Below are 18,790 nucleotides of genomic sequence, written 5' to 3' on the forward strand. Positions count from 1 at the left end.
GATTTCAGAATAATCGGAAAAAGGACAACTCGAAAAAAATCACGTCAATGCCAACCGAAGATTAAAAAAAACAATTAGGAAATTCCCTTAATTGCTTTTTAGGTACGCAGAAAACGACAGGTCACTGGTCCTTGTTAACCTTCCCATATGACCTGCTCGACCTCCTGAGCTTCAGCCAACCTGAAACTTAGCAAATATATCTTGTTGTTCAAACGAGACCAAAATACAAGACATCATCCGTTTGATTTTCATATTCCAAATTTAAGCACAACTTTAAGCACAACAAAGTTGCAAAATTTGGGGAACATCACAGAAGCACATGATAATGGGGTATTAAAAAAAGCACACCAACGTTCACAAGATAAAACATGTATTCATCAAAAGCCATCCAAAATAATAACAATAAGAAGGCAAGTAAATTATATTTCTGTGAGTTTTTTAAGGCACAGGATAGATAACCAGAAATGTATTTAACAGCTCCCATGAAACTCATAACTGCAAGGCAAAAACATACACAAGCATGACTAGGATGCATCATCTTGACACAGACTCTGGCAGCCCTGCTCATAAAATGCAAAAACTGTTGTCCCTGTTCATGTTTTTCAGTTTTTTCAACTTACATTTAGTTTGAAAACAGTCAAACCCTTATTCAAGTATCCTTTGCATAATGCACAGAGCTTGCTCATAGCCCTAAAATGTCCCCAAGTCTCATTCAGAATCAACCACCATTGCACAAATCTCCTAAAATATACACAGCACAGCAGTCGTTTTATTCTTTGCATATCGGCATTCCATGTTTGTAATCAAGCATTAATAACGAGAGGTAAGCGATCAATCAACACTGCGTGCCAAAGGAAAATCAAAATCTCAAATCAGGACTGCTACTTAAGCATATATTTGTGTGCATCAGTTCCTTTGGTTAGTTTTCTCAGACAACAAATGAAAATTCTTCACATTTTAACAAACCGGATACAAAGTCATAAGAATCGTGACAGATTTCAACACGAATCCTCCAAGGTAAGTATAATGCCATGAAAACCCCTGCAAATTCTTATAACTATATATATTTACATTAAAACACTGAAAACAGAGACAAGGCAGTAAGTGTGTTTGAACAAATTAAAATATGTTACAACATCTTCCAATCAGGCTCATGAACGATTAACAGGAAATTTTGACAAAAATAAAACTAAACATGATGAAATTATTCCTGTTAACTAAATGGAAATTATATATGAATACAACAGAAGGATGTGCCCTTAGGTTAACAAGATAACTATGTTACAGAAGAGAGGTGGTGCCACTACGTGACGACGGGGTCTTGAATACTTTTTGTGGCTTGAGACGACAAACCGTCTTCACTTAGATAATACCTGCAACAGAAAATGATGAAATTAGATATTTAAGGACAGAAATTTGCTTCCTTTTTTTTTTACCCCCAAGAATCAACTCAATGTTGTACAGGAAACACATAAAATGCTAGTTTACCACTGTGTGATTCCTTTTGCTATGTCATCTCCACTTAAATCCACCAGAACCTGTAATTTTAGGCAAAAAACAAAGAAAAAGAACAAGAAATGTTTAGAATCAGCACCTGCATTGATGGCTCGAAAAGCGATAAAAACGTCAGTGCGTAAGCCACTACAGGGAAAACCTGCAGGAGATACCTTTCCCAGAAGCCCTTTGTGTTTGGACAGGATGCTCCCTCCATTCTTCACAGCAACATCCAGAGTTCTCCTGTAGAGCTCCACAATAGATACACTAAACTCAAACCTGCAAACACACACACACGCACACAAACATAAGCATACGCTTTTTATGTTTAGCATAAAATCCAGATTGTGCGTGGTCTTTGTCTGGGCCTTCTCTACGTATCCCTTTTGTCCCTCTGCATTTTCTTGCAGGGTCCTGGTGGGTGAAGTGAATCAGTGTAAATGGGACCACCCGGCCGGTCTGCCTGGATGCATTTAAGAGCTGCTTGTCTCAGGCTTTGCTCTACCTTGTTCTCCATCCACTTAGCACCATGCAATTTCTACGGCTGCCTAAAGATTCAGACAATGCTGACTAAAAAGAGTGGGGACTAACAGCGATGTGATGAACAGAAACAAAGACATTTAGGAACTTTGTAGCTGGCAGCGCAAAGTGGACGGGCCCCAAGTTAAACTTTTTCTCAAATTTGGGGCAAGCCATTAAAGTAACCACCAATGAGAGGATACTATCGACTGATATAAGACAAGGTGGTGAATACAGTACAGGGATGCCAAGGAAACTGGAGCCGGGGATGTCCACTAGTGACCAACTGTCAACAAACAAACTGATGTGTGACAAATGAATTGTTTTACATGTGGACAGGACTTAACTCAGTCACGTATGGTCACAAGCTTTTCTGTAATGACTGAAAGAAAGAGATCACAGATACAAGCTTTCTCCGGTGTCTGGCTCAGCCTTTGGCTCATTTGAGGTAAGGGGGTAGAGTAAAGCTGCCACTCCTCCACACAAAAAGAAGGTAGATGAGATAGTTCAACTATCGGACTGGGATGCATCATGGATGAGGTGTACTGTCCTACTGGGTGGAGGCAATGGGGCAGGTCCAGGACATGCTGCAGAGATCTGGAAGAGCTGGAGAGGGAGGCCTGGTTATCACTGCTTTGACTAACAGAGTAGCAGAAAACGGATGGATGGATAAACAGGCGATTGAGTGCGTTGAAACTGGGTCTTTGTCATGGCTTAGTGGCCAGACTATGACAAATATGGGGATTGTTCTGGTCCTTTAAACAAAAGCTAAGGCAAAGAAATTTGCCTTAGCTTTTGCAAACTGTAGAAAATTATTTGACTTTGAATTCACAACAAAGCAGCATACACTAGTGTAAACTTGAGGCCTTGCATGGTTTGTTTGGCTTGCTAACCACATTGTGGAGAGACAGATAAGTTGGTTTAAGTTGGTATTTGTGATTTGTGATTTCAACATGGTGCCAGTGGGGTTTAAGTAAGTGCCAGCAGGTGCTTAAGTGTTTGTGTGAGTCCATAATCTCTTTCTCTTTGACCTCAAGTCTTCTGTTCTAGCCCCTCCACAGCTATTGTTAACAATTTCATCAGCCTCCCCTGCTAATAGTTAAACTGCAAACCAGCATCAAGTGTTTCTGACATGGGCATATTGCCTCTCTAAGTTTGCACTAAGTCATCAAAACTTTGAAAACCCCTGCAGGCTCAAGATGGCTGATAATCAATACAACTGCATCAATAGCCAGCGGGACTAGGAAAGCACTGACGTGCTAACTCCAGCCTACACGAAGGAGCTGAATGATGCGATCGGCTTTCATCCCAGAGGCTAAAAGATTTAGTCTGAGCACTGAAGCTCAACTGCAAACAAAAGTGTCCAAAACAAACAGAAACTCGAGGTGATGGATCCACAGCGGCCACATGTGATACGAATCTCAGCTCAGCAGGGTCATATTGTCTGTGCAAGCTCTTTTCTTCAGTAATAAAAAAGCTCTGTTGCTAGAAAAAATTAAATATTCCACAACTGCACCCTTGCTGTCGGTCTGAATTCAAGAAGGACCCTGAAAATATAACTGAACATTAAAACTGGAAATAAAAGGAAAGCTTTGAAGGACTCTCAAAACACAGCCAGTTATCCAATTAGTACAGCGGCACAACTGCAGCTAAAGGCAGAAATATTCTCAGAGCTTATAACAATCGGACACAGGTGAAGCAAAACAACAGATCCCCAATAGTCACATTACGTTACAAATCTGCAAGGAATCTCAGCAAGTACTGATGCAAACCCACGTCTGATCGTAAACAGGATTAAGAGTCCTCTTCATTGTGCTTGTCTTCCTCTTCCCCGTCCGGCTCTTGTCAGGCAGCAAATAGAGGCGTATGAAGGGGTCCGAGCCATCTTTGGTGAAGGCTATCAAGTTGCTGAGGACACACAGGACAAAGGTGTTTTCACTCACATGTTGCCAGGCACGTGTTGCTTGTTAAATCTTTACAGTTAGCAGCTCCACAGGAAAGAAAGTGATTTGAATACCACAAACTCAAGTTAATGGCACAAAGAGCCCAAAAACAAAAAGTCCTTCGAACCACTTTGTGTAAATTCAGTGTATTGTAGTAGTTTGGAGCTCACCGGCAGGCGTGCACCACCACAATGAGTTTATTCCTCTGGGAGCTGTGTCGAACAGTCAGCTGGATCTCACCCAGGGGGTACTGGCTGGGGGCCGAGCCGCTATAAACACACCAAAGTCAGTCAGTGTCACGTCCAGGTGCTGCGGTCGAATTTACAAAGTGCATGCATACAGGGACTGATTAATTGTTTGACAGGTAGGCTGATAAAATATTTATAAAGATGAATATTCAAAAATCACGATGACATTTAGATGGAGGCCAGAATTTAAATGAAGTTGATGGAAAAACAATAAGAAACCCTGAGATGAGCCAAGCTGGAAAAATAAACAATAATAAAAGTAATATATCATATCTGCCATTTACTTCTGCAGCTGACGAAGCCTTTGCTGAAGCTCCACAGTGGCAATAGGCAGGGAGATATCCGATGCCAGGCTGGCTGTGGACTTGTTGTGCGGCAGGTGTTTCTGGGAGCTTGACATGGCGGTGGTCAGGTTGGTGGTACTGTAGCGATGGCTGGCTCCGTACGGCTCGCCGTCCCTGTCCTTGAGGTTGAGAGTGGAAGCTTCTATAGGATGCGAATGCGTGGGCGGAGGCAGCGGCGAATCTGAGGCTGATGGTCTCAGGGACGAGGCTGGGGGTGCCTGTGGCACGCCGGACTTGTTGACCTGGACTGAAGAAGGCTGGTCTGGGGACACTTGCTTCTCCAAGGACAGGATCTAGACAAAGACATGAAGATGTTTAGTTGATTGACAATAGAAAATAAGAAGTTAAAGTTAATGTAAGTGCTGTCATTTCACGTGAAAAGTCTCTAAATTTAGCAGACCTTTCTAAACCGTGTTTTTTTTCAATTTTATTATGTTTTTTTTAAGAGTCTGCAAAGTAATTTCTCTTCTAAATGTATGTTGGTTGTGCTTCAATATGGAGAAACTGTTTTAGAGCAGGTCAATATTTTAATGTAGCTGCATTCCTTTTTTTAATTGGATCACAGTCATTCAGTATAATACGCTTCATTTTGGTCTCAAGAAGGGCAATGCAGTTTGTTTGTTATAGCTTCCTGTGTTTCCATGTGGGAACAGGAGAAAATATCCTCATTAGCAGTAAGTAATGGCTTTAGTTAAGGCTGAACTACGCTATGGATGGCAATTAGGCAAACCACCAAAGACTACCTGTCAAATCACTGGATTTAGTGCCTCAGGCAAAGAGATATAATTTTAGTGGTGCATCTCGAAAACGTCTACAGCACAAACAGCAATCAAATCAGAATCTGACTTTAATTTTCACCGCCGAGATGCCGTGACAGCAGAGATGACGCTACGCCTGTTCCAATTTTCATTAAGCCACTAAGCCCCACAGTTTCAGAGTGAAAAATGCTGTTAACTAAATAAAAGAGAAATAAATCAATGTCAGAGTCTCAGATTTTACAGAAGACTCACAAATGAATCCTGGAAATATTCCTCCAGAGTGTCAAACACGCTGACATCACAGTCCCCTATAAATGTGAATCCTGCAGCTTCTTATTTAACGTCCTAGGACCTGGAGTCCATGTATGTGGGCATCACATTTTGGGTTATTTAGACCAAAATACTCAATTTTGCTCTCATTCATTGGGTCCCAGGAGGTTAAACTTGTTGAGCTGCACTTAAACACCAGGGCTGTCTCTGCGTCATCCTGGATCTGCCCCATTCTGAAGGAATGTTACGCACGCGACTTGTTGGCTTTGCAACTGATGGGCTGATAAAGACACACCTGTGTGAAAAGATCAAGCCCAACCTGACTGTCTTTTACTGCATCATTCATAAGTTAGAACCTGCAGACATGTGGAACATGTTACAGAGCCGAGTCATTTTCCTATATGTATCGACTCTCAAACTTCAAAGTCTGCTGCTGAACTGAGTTAATGAGCCGGGTTACTTTGTTCCCTGTAGGGAGAGTTGCAAACTACTAACTAGTAACTGCTACACTGACAGTAGTAATCAATAGCAAATATCCTAACAGGCTTCAGAGTATGCAGGACCGCTCTCTTTCCTGAATTATTATGATAATCATTATCACAGGAAAAAAAATATAATCAGAATATTCCCAAAATTCACACTATATAAGATATATTGTAATGTACTGCAAACAGATTAAACAGTTTATCTTCTCAAACATGACATGCTATAAGCAAATCCATTTACAGTTTTATTTATTTACAGTTGAAGCTAGCCAGGGGCACATTGTTAACTAGATTAACTAACTACAGTCGGTTTCCAGGTTGCCACTTCAGTAAAAATCAATTTGCAAGAACAGCCACTGTTTTGTGTTTCCACACTTTGTGAAAGTCGGGCTTTCAGGGCAGTGAGGCGGCTCTTTTCTGCTCTTAACTGGGAGTTAAGTACACTCCAGCAACTGCAGTAAAGACAGTGTTGCTGAAAGACATTAGTCTTCGTCCCAAAAAGCCCGGCATTACAATATACTGCGTTAAATATAAATACTCAGAGGAGCCGCAGAGGTTAGGTTAGGGTCTGATTTTTTCTCTTTTTATTTTTTTAAAATCTGATGATTATTAACCAAACCTTTGCCGCTAATGTTTCTCTGCTTAGTCTAAAATGCGTCAGATAAAACGTTTTCAACCAACCTCATGACATGGCTGGATTAATTGGCTAACTAACCAGCTCCAACTGATTAAATCTGCCAGGGAAGGTGAGGATTACTCCATGAAAAATCAGTGAGCACCACTTAAAAATAACTTTATATTAACACTATAAAAATTGCCGGGCCTTTAAAGTGTCCAGTATTTGGATTCAGCTGGGAGCTTTTCTCAGATTTGACTGACTTCCTATGGAATGAACCAAGCCGTTACTTCACCTGGTTGTGGACTAGAAATGAAATGTTTATAGAGGTAAATCTATCACTATTGTAAGCTTTTTCAATTTATTACATACTCAGTGTGCTGTATCTTTAATTTAGACATACTGTATCAGTCAGTTCTATTTGAATTAACAGATTGTGAACATCTGTTCTGGTCTCCTAAGCCTGAAATGAATAACCCATCCATCCTCAACGCAGCTGCAGAGAAGAGATGCAGCCTGTTTTTACCCTCAGAGCCATCTTAAGTTTGATGGTGGAGCTGGGCCCAGAATTCTTGAGGGGAAAACGCTGATTCAGCGTCATGTCCTTCTCCACCAGCAGGCTACTCAAAGGCACCGTCAAGTTACCCAGAGTGCATTTGTTCTTGTCGTCTTTTACCTGTGCAAAAAGCAAAGATCTCCTTTTAGAAATGTCAGTTACTTAATCTGCGTCAGCGTACGATCTTATAAAGAAAACAGATGTTGTCCGTGACATTTTGAAGAGTTACCTCCACCTCGAGCTCCTGCCTCCTCGGGTTATGGACCAGGAATGAAAAACAGTCTTCCCACAGGGGCTCCTTAGTCTTGTACCGGATCTTTATGGGCAGATAAGTAGCCATTTGCTGGTTGTTAATACAATGACAAATCTGATCTTATATCTCATATAACATTTATCCTCTGCTTGGTCTTCTACTCTCCACTCCAGCAGTTCTGCATCTTCTTTTAAACCCCTAACAGTACTTGATTTACACCTTGAGGTTTCTAAAAAGCCTGATTATTCAGCTTTACATGCATTTAACCCCAGACAACCAAACTCCTCACACTAAGTGAGGAGAGATTATTTTTATGGCTAAACCACCAACTTTACCACTGTACTGTATCAGTCATGTGACATAAGCTGAAGATGTAAGATGATCTGATAAAGAGATCTAAAAGTGCAAATCCATCAAACACTTCTTTGGCTTGGACTGGAAGTTTGTGAATCTAAAAATGTGGCTGAGTTTCTTTATGAATCATGTGTCAACAATCATGCAATCACAGAGTTAAAATTAAGATTACACAGTGCCACGGGGTTCGTTTTACACAAAAGCAATAACTCGGGTGTCCCGCTTTCATCCCAAATGTAATGACAAACTTTTGAATTTGATTAAATTTTTCTCACCTCTGTCTAAATTAGGGTCTAATGAGTAATTTAACAGCTCTCATCCAATTACTTCCTCTCAAAAAGTGAAACAGCAGTCATTCCTGCAGCCTCATACTGAAGCTGAGGATGGGCTCATGGTTTCATTGCTTCATTTTAAATCCAAAGTCCTGGAGCACAGAGCCAGTTTGAATATGAACGCAGGACTGTGTTCATACTCAAACACTTTCATAAGTGCAAACAGGCTCCATCGCAGTAAACCTCCAACAGCTCACGCCTGCAATAAAATCAGCCCAGCAGATCTTCCTCGTTTACACTTCCCTTCTGAATGCTAGGATAGAAATTTCCCGTGAGAAACAGCCAATCATCGTGTCAGACTGAAAGCTCTTAAGCTGTGCAGTTAACTGGGTGTTGGTGGTAGCAATTCCTCATTTAACGTTCTTTATTTTACAACAACAATTTCATTTCATCTCTTTTTTAATGCTACAGTCAGAAGGAAGTATATCGCTAAAAGAACGCCACAAATAGTTATATGTAATTACATATAACAGCTTGATTGCCCAGAAGTCTTTTTTATGACTTACTAAGTGACACATTATTCTACGAATAAAATGCACAATTGCAAAAAAAAAAATAATCGACACAACATTCCAGGAATACAGAGCCACGATACAATGACACAGCATAATAACTTTAATGGATACTTCCACGACTCACCTTACTTTCAAGAGTTTTATGTCCAACTCTGAAATGAACATAAGGGCTGGGGTCGCTGGTATTCTTCTTAGCAGACTAATAGAGAATCAGACAGAAGAGTGTTAGCGCCATGTACCCCACTGTGGCACAAAAATCAACTGAGGGACAACATAATTGCACTCAAACATTCAAACAGCAGCTCAAGTGGAGACTCAATCAAGCACACAACGGTGAGAGAGCCTGTAGTTCAAACAGGAAGGAGCATTACCGTACATTCTGACAAGCAGGGCTGCAGGCAGAGCGGCAACCAAGGAGACAGCCGAGCTTTGTCTCCTCTGCGGGCTAAATTTAGCATGCTGGGCTTTGACAGCTACGTATTATTCAGTATTCCTCTCAGAATAATAATACCCTACATATCTACAGGCCAAGGTCTGTGACAACAGAGGAAAAGCCTTCATTTTCTCATCATCTAATCCATTCTCTTGAGGATGTCGCTTGAGTTTGACAAATGTTTCTCACCAGCATTACAATTAAGCCTCCCATTGAACATGCAGGCTGATAATAAAGACACTTTAACGCACCACGTGTTGAACAGAAATACACAGAAATACTTTCACAAGTTTTTACATAATTCATACAATATCTGTTTTTAACTTGTTTAAACTACATGTCCAAAAGAATTGGGACACGCCTCCTAATCTTTGTATTCAGGTGTTTTTAGTCCCCAGAGCCACAGGTGATTAAAATCAAGCATGCAGTCTATCTTTACAAGCGTTTGTGAAAGAACGAGTCGTTCTACAGAGCTCGCTTAGTTCAAGGGTGGTGCTGTAACAACATGCCACCACTGCAACAATTTTCCTTCCTCAGATCAACTCTGTAGGAGTATTGTGCAAAGTGGAAGTTTTTAGGAATCACAGCAAGTCAGCCAGTCATAAAATGAGCATGTAAAGTTACAGAGCAGGGTCTCTGACTGCTGAGGAGGATCGTTGCAAATGCTCTGCTGGCTCTATAAGAGTCCAAATCCTCCTCTGGCATTAATATCAGCATATAAACTGTATGCCGGGAGCTTCATTTCATGGGTTTCTATGATCAAGCAGCTCCTCTAGGTGTAAAGTGTAGGCACCCTAGTACTTTTATCTGTATAGTAGAGATTCTGTGTTCTATGTATAAAGTGAACTGTGAACAAAATAAATTCTTTCTGTGAAGGTAGAATCTCTGCTGTTCCTCTATATCCATTTTCATTTGTTTTTCCTTCATCACGCATGAGTTTAAATGTGTGATTAGAGAAAATCTCTTCTCCTCTGCTGGATTACAGTTTGCATCTTTTCAGTTATAACTGACTGATTCTGTTTCCTTTTTTGACGTTATCGGAGGAGGAAACAGTTTCCTGTGACTGATGCGGTATCAGACAGTGGAAGATGCAGCAATGCCTGACATGCATTGTTTGATTTTGTATGAAGTATTTTTGTTTTGCTGTTTATTATTGCTCTGTTATTAATAAATGAGAATCAGAATTTTGTGTGTATCATTTTCAGACTGTGACACGATGCTCATAGTGATTCTATTATGCACTAACAGAACCAGTAAGAGATTTTACATTCTGTCTATTATAAAAACTTTTACAGCCTACAATGATACATATTAACTTATAACCAAATCATATATATGTTTCTACATTTTTTTTTCAAATTAAATAATAACTAAGAATAAAATAAAATCTTTTTTTTTAAATAATATGAAACATATGAGCCAATCAGCACGGGGTTTGTGCATTAGGGAGTCCCATTACACTCATGCTATACTTGATGCACACATGAGGACATAAAGGTCTTCATCTCATAGATTTTATAATCACAGTGTGCAGATAAAACTATACCCACTATTTTTTTAGGACCCGTCCGCACAGACTCTACACTGCAAGGGCACCAACTGTGCATATGTTCTCTGAGCAGTCAAGAAAGTAGTATAATAAAAACAGCTAAGTATCCCTGGTGTCCTCAGCTGTCCACGATCACAAGGGAGCATAACCCGGGGCCTCAGACTCTCACTGAAGTGCAAATGTAAATAAGTCAGGTATGAAATGTGCCCTAGAACAGTTGCCCCTTTTCTTGTTTGTCTTAAACACACATGTGAAAATAGTGCAGACATTTTTGGCACTTGCTGCTCTTTCCTCCTGTTTTCTGCATGCATTACAAACATGTGAAGACGTGCCCATTAAGATTTAACACATGACCTACTACACAGAGGCAGCATGGTGTATTAGCTCTATTTTTCAGCAACCTTGCTGTCCGGACTGGCTGGTGAAGCTATGTGTGTTTGGCAGTTTACAAAAAAAATCCCACAGCTTCCAATGCTTTAAGCTCTAAGTCACTATATGGGTAACGCACCCACAAAAACAATTTCACTTGAATAGATTTTTATCTCAGCATGGACAGGCTGAAGGAAACAACACGTAAAATGGTGTCAGACTCACAGTGGTTTGAAATTCATTAGTAAGAAAATAAGATGCAGCAGCTCAGTCTACCATCCAGCTAGCAGCCGGCCCTGCTGCCACGGTGACACAGACTGAACGACTGAGTGCAACAACAAAACATTTGTACTCCTGCTGCCCTCCAGCACAATGCTTCAGTGAGTTTCACTGGCTCATATCAAACAAAGGGAGTGTCACAGTCAGTGCGATACAATAGGAGGCTTTAAACTGCCTAGAAGTAGGAAGGTAAATAAAAGGAAACGACTCGTGCTAACTAGAATTATGCAACACTGATTTTTGGAATGGTGCAACCTGAAACGTATCTTTTGTAACACACTAGATCATCTGTTCTGATCACTGGTAAACAAGATAATGAAAGCCGGTTTCTACTTCTACCAGTCTCCTCACAGCTGCATTCACATAACATTTACTTAGACTAATCTGTGTCACTACCTAGTGTCTACTTTATCTGTGTATTTGTCTGGCAAATATGAGCTACAGAAGAAGAAATGTGGAAATGCTGGCCCAACAAGCATCAAGTCCTTATCCTGAATTCCTGAGCTTTAACATGATCGGGTTCTTCAACACAAAGGCACAAAAGGTGTTCTCAGAACTGTATTGTTCTATAGATGTGCCATTGTTAACTGCCTTTTTAAAGCAATCAAGTGACCCATCATTTCACTTTAGAAAAACCTGAAACCAATATTGTACTTCTGCATGCAAAAGTAGGGAAAATATGACAACAATTCAGGACGGCACAACAAAGGCTCAGACAGTCAGTGCGATCATCCATCTTCATGCACATTTTTTCAAAAACCACAGTTCACTTTGCACGTCTGATAGCCATCACGATCACATGACTGGATGGTGCACTTGAGGACCGGCACAGGTGAGACACAGGGTGTACGTTCTGTACATGCAGTCCATTTTTCCCACATTACCTTCAGCGCCTTAAAGACTGAGACTTGCTTCAACCCGTCATAGGTGAAATCTGACAGGTTGCTCTTTAAGCCACAAGGAGATTTGGGGGAGAAAATCACACCCACAGTTAGTAGGACGGGAATGACTCGGCATGGGTAAGAGACATGAGGGGGGGGGGAAAGGCCCACAAAAAACGTGTTGAAATTTGTGCTGAAATATGAATAGCATGGATAACTGTTAGATAAATCAGACGCAGCAGATATTGGGCTGATATTGGAGCAGGGCATACAGCTAACAATGAAAACATATGTCAAAATAATGAGGATGTTCCCTATAGGGGAGACTTAAAGGTGCTGGATCTTTTTTAACAAGCTACAGACTTTCTGTATCTGTACAGCTATACACTAATGTGAAACATCATTATGAGCTCTGCCAGCGAGCTCTTTCTACGCCTGACATTTTATACTTGGGCCTTGAACTGAGCAACTGATTAAGAAGAATATGCTGCAGGCTAACTAGCAGGCACAGTATAGCTGAGTCCTTGAAGTGAAGTGTCTGCCTCATGTTACTGGTTATTTTTCAGTAAACATTCCTTCACAACCATGCAGCTAACGCATGCTTTAAGATTCATGTTTGCACGGGCTCAACCCAACCCAACATTGCATACCGCTACTGCTAGCACTATAAAGATGGAAAAGTACCGGGGAACTCACACATATTGTTTTATACTCTGAAGTATTGCTCTCACAAAAGACTAGGCCAGAAGCTCTCCTCTCACTTAAGTTTCCACAGCCTAAGCTGCCTGAGAAGACGCTCTTGGGTGAAGAGGAAAGAAAATTAAGAGGAAACGGGGAAGTTATGAGAACTGAAAGAGCTAAAGTATTTATATAATAAAGGTAAAAAAACAAACAAACAAACAAACTAATATCAGACAAGAGGTCAATTTGACCAATTTGGGTATTATAAAACATTTTCTAATCTCATTACATAAACGTCAAAAATGCATTTAGTCAGCAATTTGAAGGTTCAAGTTTATCCTCTAACAAAAGCAAAACAATATTGCCCAATATAGCCCTAACACAGAATCCTTGAGCTTTACCGACACTTTATTAGGTATACCTTGTGAGTACCAAGTTAGACCTCATTTTGGCTTCAGGAAAGCGTTAATTGATGGAAACAGTCCTCTGATTTTTGGTAAATACTGACATGATATTATCACACAGTCGCTGAAGACCAGCTGACTGAACACCGATCATGGAAATCTTCTGTTCCACTACACAAAAAAAGCTGCTCTATTGGACTGATATCTGGTGACTGTGGAGACCATTTGAGTATAGTTAACTCATTGTCATTTTCAAGGAACCAGTTTGAGATGATCTGAGCTTTGTGACATGGTGTGTTATCATCTAGGAAGCAGCCATCTGAAGATGGGTACGCTATGGTCATAAAGAGATGGACATAGTCAGCAACAATACTCAGGTAGGCTGTGGAGTTTAAATGATGCTCACTTGGTACTAAGGAACCCAAAGTGTGTCAAGAAAATCTTGGTTTCCTTTTTTTTAGGTCACAGGAGTGGCACTCAGTGCATTCAGAGATGCTGTTCTGAACACCTTGGTTGTAACAAGTGGTTATTTGAGTTATTATTACCTTCCTACCAGTTTTAAGCAGTCTGGTCATTCTCATCTGACCTTTGGCATCAACTAGGGATTTTCACCCAGAGAACTGCAGCTCACTGGATATTTTCTCTTTTTCAGACCATTCTCTGCAAACCCAGGAGACGGCTGTGTGGGAAAATCCCAGTAAATCAGCACATTCTGAAATACTCAGACAACCCTGCCTAGCATCTTTCTTCCCCATTCTGATGCTCAGTTTGAATTTGACAAGGTCAACTTGACCATGTGCACTTGCCTATATACACTGACCTGCTGCCATGTGATTGGCTGATATAAATGAGTTAAACAAGTGTACCCAATAAAGTGTCTGGTAAGTATATAATGTCCTGGAAAAAATATGAAAATGCTTTTTGTAGTAGACTAATGCAATCACTTCAGTCACAAATAAAAAAAAAACTATAGTAAAAGTATGTGAATCTTTACTACACAGACCACTAATCTTTACTGTTTTGGGTAAAGAACAAGAAGCCTGTGTAAGCCTAAAGCTATATTTTTGCACAAGCTACAGCGTCAAACTAAAGTGAGCATTGCATCATCTTACTGGCAGGTTCTTTGCCGAGTCCAGATAGACCACCAGCAGCGCAGATGACAGTCCGTTGTTGGCAAGGCTTCTGTCTGCACGCACGCTTTGCAGAACCTAAACATGAAGGACAAGTTAGACATGTTTTACAGCTGCAAATGCAGAGAACACGTCCTTGTGTTAAAGCGATGAAGCCTTATTGTTACATGCAGTACCTGGTCCAATTTCTCAGAAGTGGAGAGCAGCGATAGCCACTCCAGTTTCAGGTGGAGTTTCCCAGTAGTTGCTTCTTCAAGATCAAACCACTGCAACAATGTGGCCAAACAAGTACGTCAATATTTCCATTCAGTCGATGACAGGAACAAACCAGGCTTAAAAATCATTTGTAAAGCTTTTAGGAGCTGTGCTAAAACAGAACAATTTGGTGGTTTAGTTTACTGCGAAGATTTAGATGATCAGATCAGTGCCTATCTCAAATCTGCATGGACTCTCAAACACCTTAAATCCAAAGGTAACAAACTCATAATTACCTAATCATTTCTATCATTACTATATATCAGTCAACATATCCAGTGTTATTATAGTTAGCTAAACATAAACTAAAAAGTAAAACTAGAAGTGAAAATAAAACATTTAAGTACTACAATAAAAATAGAAACAGACTCTTGGTAAAAAAGTAACTGAAACACTTTTGTGAACTTTGAAAAGCAACTAATGGAAGTTAAAAAAAATATAGTGGAAGTTTTAATATTTGTTACTTTAGTAAAACTTTATCAGAAATTGCCTGATTAGGCTTTGATGGACGTTTTTACTCATCAGACTCCAGATGTCTACAAGGCTGTGAGTCAACTGCTTTCAAAAGGTTCTGCCTCTGACATATAGCTACCATACCATAGTGATTAAAAAACTAAAAACTAAAACTCAACTTAATAAAAGCTGAAGTAAAACTAACAAAATAAACTCAAACAAGCAAAGTTGCTGTGCTCACCAACTGAAACTAAGCCGGCATACTCTCCAATAATCCCAGTTTTTACAGGGATTATGTGTCACCAAAGTAACTTCGTTTAAGGCTGGCAGAGGTGAGTCGACATATAAAGTGTTAACGAGTGAACTTTAGAGTTGCTGGTGGGTGTCATTCATGGCTAAAGTCTGGTTAGCTGTTTACCTGTCACATCTTACTCCTTACAAGAAAGCAATATGACTGAGCCTGACGGTTACTTTAAGATGTATAATTTATACGCTTTAAAGTAATTAAACTGATAATATTATTGTGAACAAAGCAGCTTACCATATCAACTTTCTGTTCTTTGTGCAGCTCTGTCATATCAATCATGAGGCTGTAAATAAGGACAAATAATTATGGAAATTGGGACAGCAAACAGTAAAATCGCACCAATTAATCTAAACACAGGGGGTCCAGATATCGATTGACTGCTTTGTGTTAATAGCACTGGGTGTAGCATTACAGCCTTGGGGTAAAAATCAATGAAATTTGCCCTTGGGCCGGTAACTGGGGATAACACTTCTACACTTCCATTATGAGTAAACATAGCTGTATTTATCTTAATTTTGTTGACTATATGTCCCGCAATACATCAAAGATTGCTCTTACCAGTTATCAGCGCTGGTACACCAGAGCTTTGTTTTAAATGAAATAAGTGCAATAACATCTCAGCGGGTTAGGAAATGACAAAGACACTCACCTCCCCAGGAAGTCATCTTGGTCTGGATCCTCATCAAATAGCTCAATCTCAAGATGCTGACCTGAGTGCTCATACACCAGTGCCTGATGAACACAAGAACAAACTGAAGCTCATTCAAACTGGCACAGGAGGTCAATAAATAGATTACCTGTCATGCAAACCAGCAGGAGGTATAAATAAGACAAGTGGAAAACAATGGCACATAACAATGGGAAACAGACTAGCTTTTTCGGTGGCAACAAACGACCGTAAAAGCTCTTCCTGCTCTAAAAGACATCCCCAACTCTCACCTCGTACACTTCGTTCCACTTGGGATTAAGGCTTTCCTTAATTGTCTTGCTCTGAAACAGCTGGTTGCCGATCTGCAGGATACCATAGGGGTCAGACTTGCCTTTGATCAACCCTCCCAGAAATGTATCCTTCCCTTCTAGATCTTGAGCCTCCAGGAAGTGAATCCTTAGGACTCCCTGTGGAGCCATGCAGACACATGTGTTAAAGTCTGAAAAAGCTTATAGAGTTTATAAGACGTGAAGATTTCTGTAATGGGAGGACATTAGTAGTATAAGAGGAAACATGACTCATTACCACAATAAAGTAATAACAAAAATACTAATTCATTTCACAATTCATAATTTAGCAGACTTTATTTAAATGTGTGGTTTGTAAAAAACGCACCACAATAAAACATAACAGCTACTTTAATATTTAAGAAAAAGAAATGCAAATTTATGTAAATTTAATAAGCTAACCTTTACTTACATACACATACATATACCTAGAATGTATTAGCATATATGTATGTGTATATATATATATATATATATCCCATGATTACCTGGATAAATAGAGGACTAATCTAGACTTTCTACTGCAGAATAGGGCTTTTATTTTGTTTAATTTTTCCATTGTCAAATGTTTTTCCTTTCTTTAATATTTAATAAAAACATTTGCCTGAAAGAAAGCAGTAAGAATTGCCACTGATATATAAAATCAGACCTGCGTTTATTTTCTTATTTTCTTGCCTAATTATTGTGCGGCACATTATCTACTTTTAATTTTCCTACTGAGATTTTAATGGATTAACATATTAAATGTCTTTATTTTAAAATACAAGGCCTTATTAACCTAAAAGTGATGGTGGATATAACAAGGCTACATTGTTATCATGGAAATCATTCCATCACATATGCTTCCTTGCCAGATGAAAGTCTAGTAAATAAAGATGACCATTAAAGTCAAGGAGGTAGGACCTGTTGCTCAAGGCTCCTTGGAAGTAAAATATAAAGAAATGAGGGGTGACTCAGAGTTTATCAAAGTACTGTATATGTGACGCATAGTACTGTATGTTGGCAAAACATCCTGCCGTCTGATATCAGAAAGACAAGTTCTTTGTTATCTTTTCAATGTCTCCTTTTTTTCCAAAGGCTGTAATGAATATATGATGTGTGGTAAGATTTTAGTTGTTTCTTTTTTATTCCTGTTTTGAACCCTTGAAACCTTTTTAAATATAATAAGGATGTGGCCTGCAGTGAAACTTTTTTCATTTTGTTGCCATGGATACAAGTTCCAGGAATACAACCTTTGCTGCATTTTTTATTGTTATGGTTCTTTAGTTTTATTCTGCGTTAGCACTGAGAATTAACTACAAAACCCTGGGAGATATTTTTTACTACTGACGAGCTTTAACGTACTAACCATGAGCTCCTCGTGTGAAACTGTCTGCTTACGAACTATTAAAACACTTAGAAGAGCAGCTCATCCTTATTGGATGTATTGTAACAAGTGCATTTGTACCTTTGGCATTGGAAAGCGCAGCTTGGCCAGCTCCACCGTTCCGACCAGTGGGATAGTGATTCGGTTGGGCAATACCAAATAACTGCAGATAATGTCTTGAATCAGACTGTCAGAGAAGCCACTGTAAATACAAGGGAGGAGGTGGGGATGATGAGAGAGGGGAGAAAAAAAAGAAAATAAACAGAATGAAGCGATAAATTATTTAAAAGACAATAAGGGTGCCCTTGGGTTATAAATGTTCTCTTTTAATCTAAGCATAGTTTAGCATGTTTCTGTTTAACATGCGCGACGACAGCAGGAAAATTGGAGTGAGTTCAAGCATGCTGCTGCTGTTAGCCAACAAACGTCTGAATGTCTGTCTGATCCACTAATGATTCAATGGTGAATGACAACAATGACAGTGAGGTCACAGGATGACATTTCCATCAGACGTTTCCTTTATTCATTTACTTACTGTGGCACAGCTGGAAAATTGCAATCATGGCTAGCAAAAAAAATCAAATTACAATAAAACTTATCGTGCTGGGTTATTGCTCAGCATGTCCCTCGAAGAATGGTTATTATTATTATGGGCCAGATGTCCATATATATTATAATGTGACCATTGTAATCAGGGGCATTTGTAAATTGTCTAAGACATCACCTGGAAGTGGATGTTTTCTGAGGACACCTATAAACACAATCTTTAAAATAGTCTGCAAAGAAAGAAAAGTACAAAAATGTAAGCTGATGAAAAGTGGGTGAATTTTTTTTAAACTAGACATTTGCTAACACACACCTGATGTACTTGTGCTCTGTGCTTTCTAGGTGCCCACCAGTGAATACGTACAGCAGCTGAGTAACAGCCTCTATGTAATTGGTCTTATAAATTTAGGAAACTTGCATCATTGGTGTCTTACTGAATTAGGCCCAAGATATT

At 39.6% G+C, this 18,790-nt stretch overlaps 1 protein-coding gene across 4 annotated transcripts in view; it reads right to left on the minus strand.

The window, feature by feature from the left end:
* Positions 1–28: 28 nt before the first annotated feature.
* esyt2b (extended synaptotagmin-like protein 2b) overlaps positions 29–18,790 on the minus strand; it is a 40,642-nt gene continuing 21,880 nt past the window's right edge. Inside the window, exons 8-24 of one of the 4 annotated variants that reach the window (XM_086306448.1) lie at positions 17,872–17,992; positions 16,368–16,544; positions 16,078–16,160; positions 15,663–15,711; positions 14,590–14,679; positions 14,396–14,491; positions 12,895–12,996; positions 12,202–12,264; positions 8,812–8,886; positions 7,463–7,549; positions 7,204–7,353; positions 4,489–4,841; positions 4,127–4,225; positions 3,790–3,921; positions 1,668–1,773; positions 1,489–1,538; positions 29–1,373 (exon numbers count right to left, since the gene is read on the minus strand). In XM_086306448.1, coding sequence (XP_086162574.1) covers positions 1,304–1,373; positions 1,489–1,538; positions 1,668–1,773; positions 3,790–3,921; positions 4,127–4,225; positions 4,489–4,841; positions 7,204–7,353; positions 7,463–7,549; positions 8,812–8,886; positions 12,202–12,264; positions 12,895–12,996; positions 14,396–14,491; positions 14,590–14,679; positions 15,663–15,711; positions 16,078–16,160; positions 16,368–16,544; positions 17,872–17,992 — 1,903 coding nt within the window. In that variant the 3' untranslated portion in view covers positions 29–1,303. The remainder of the gene's footprint in view (positions 1,374–1,488; positions 1,539–1,667; positions 1,774–3,789; positions 3,922–4,126; positions 4,226–4,488; positions 4,842–7,203; positions 7,354–7,462; positions 7,550–8,811; positions 8,887–12,201; positions 12,265–12,894; positions 12,997–14,395; positions 14,492–14,589; positions 14,680–15,662; positions 15,712–16,077; positions 16,161–16,367; positions 16,545–17,871; positions 17,993–18,790) is intronic. The other 3 variants (XM_086306449.1, XM_086306445.1, XM_086306446.1) reach the window with 3 other exon arrangements.

Source organism: Aulonocara sp. 'chitande type north' Nkhata Bay, linkage group LG9 (genome assembly GCF_057382095.1).
Source record: "Aulonocara sp. 'chitande type north' Nkhata Bay isolate Kocher_YH1m ecotype deep benthic linkage group LG9, A_spYH_male_GT1.1, whole genome shotgun sequence".
NCBI lineage: Eukaryota > Metazoa > Chordata > Actinopteri > Cichliformes > Cichlidae > Aulonocara > Aulonocara sp. 'chitande type north' Nkhata Bay.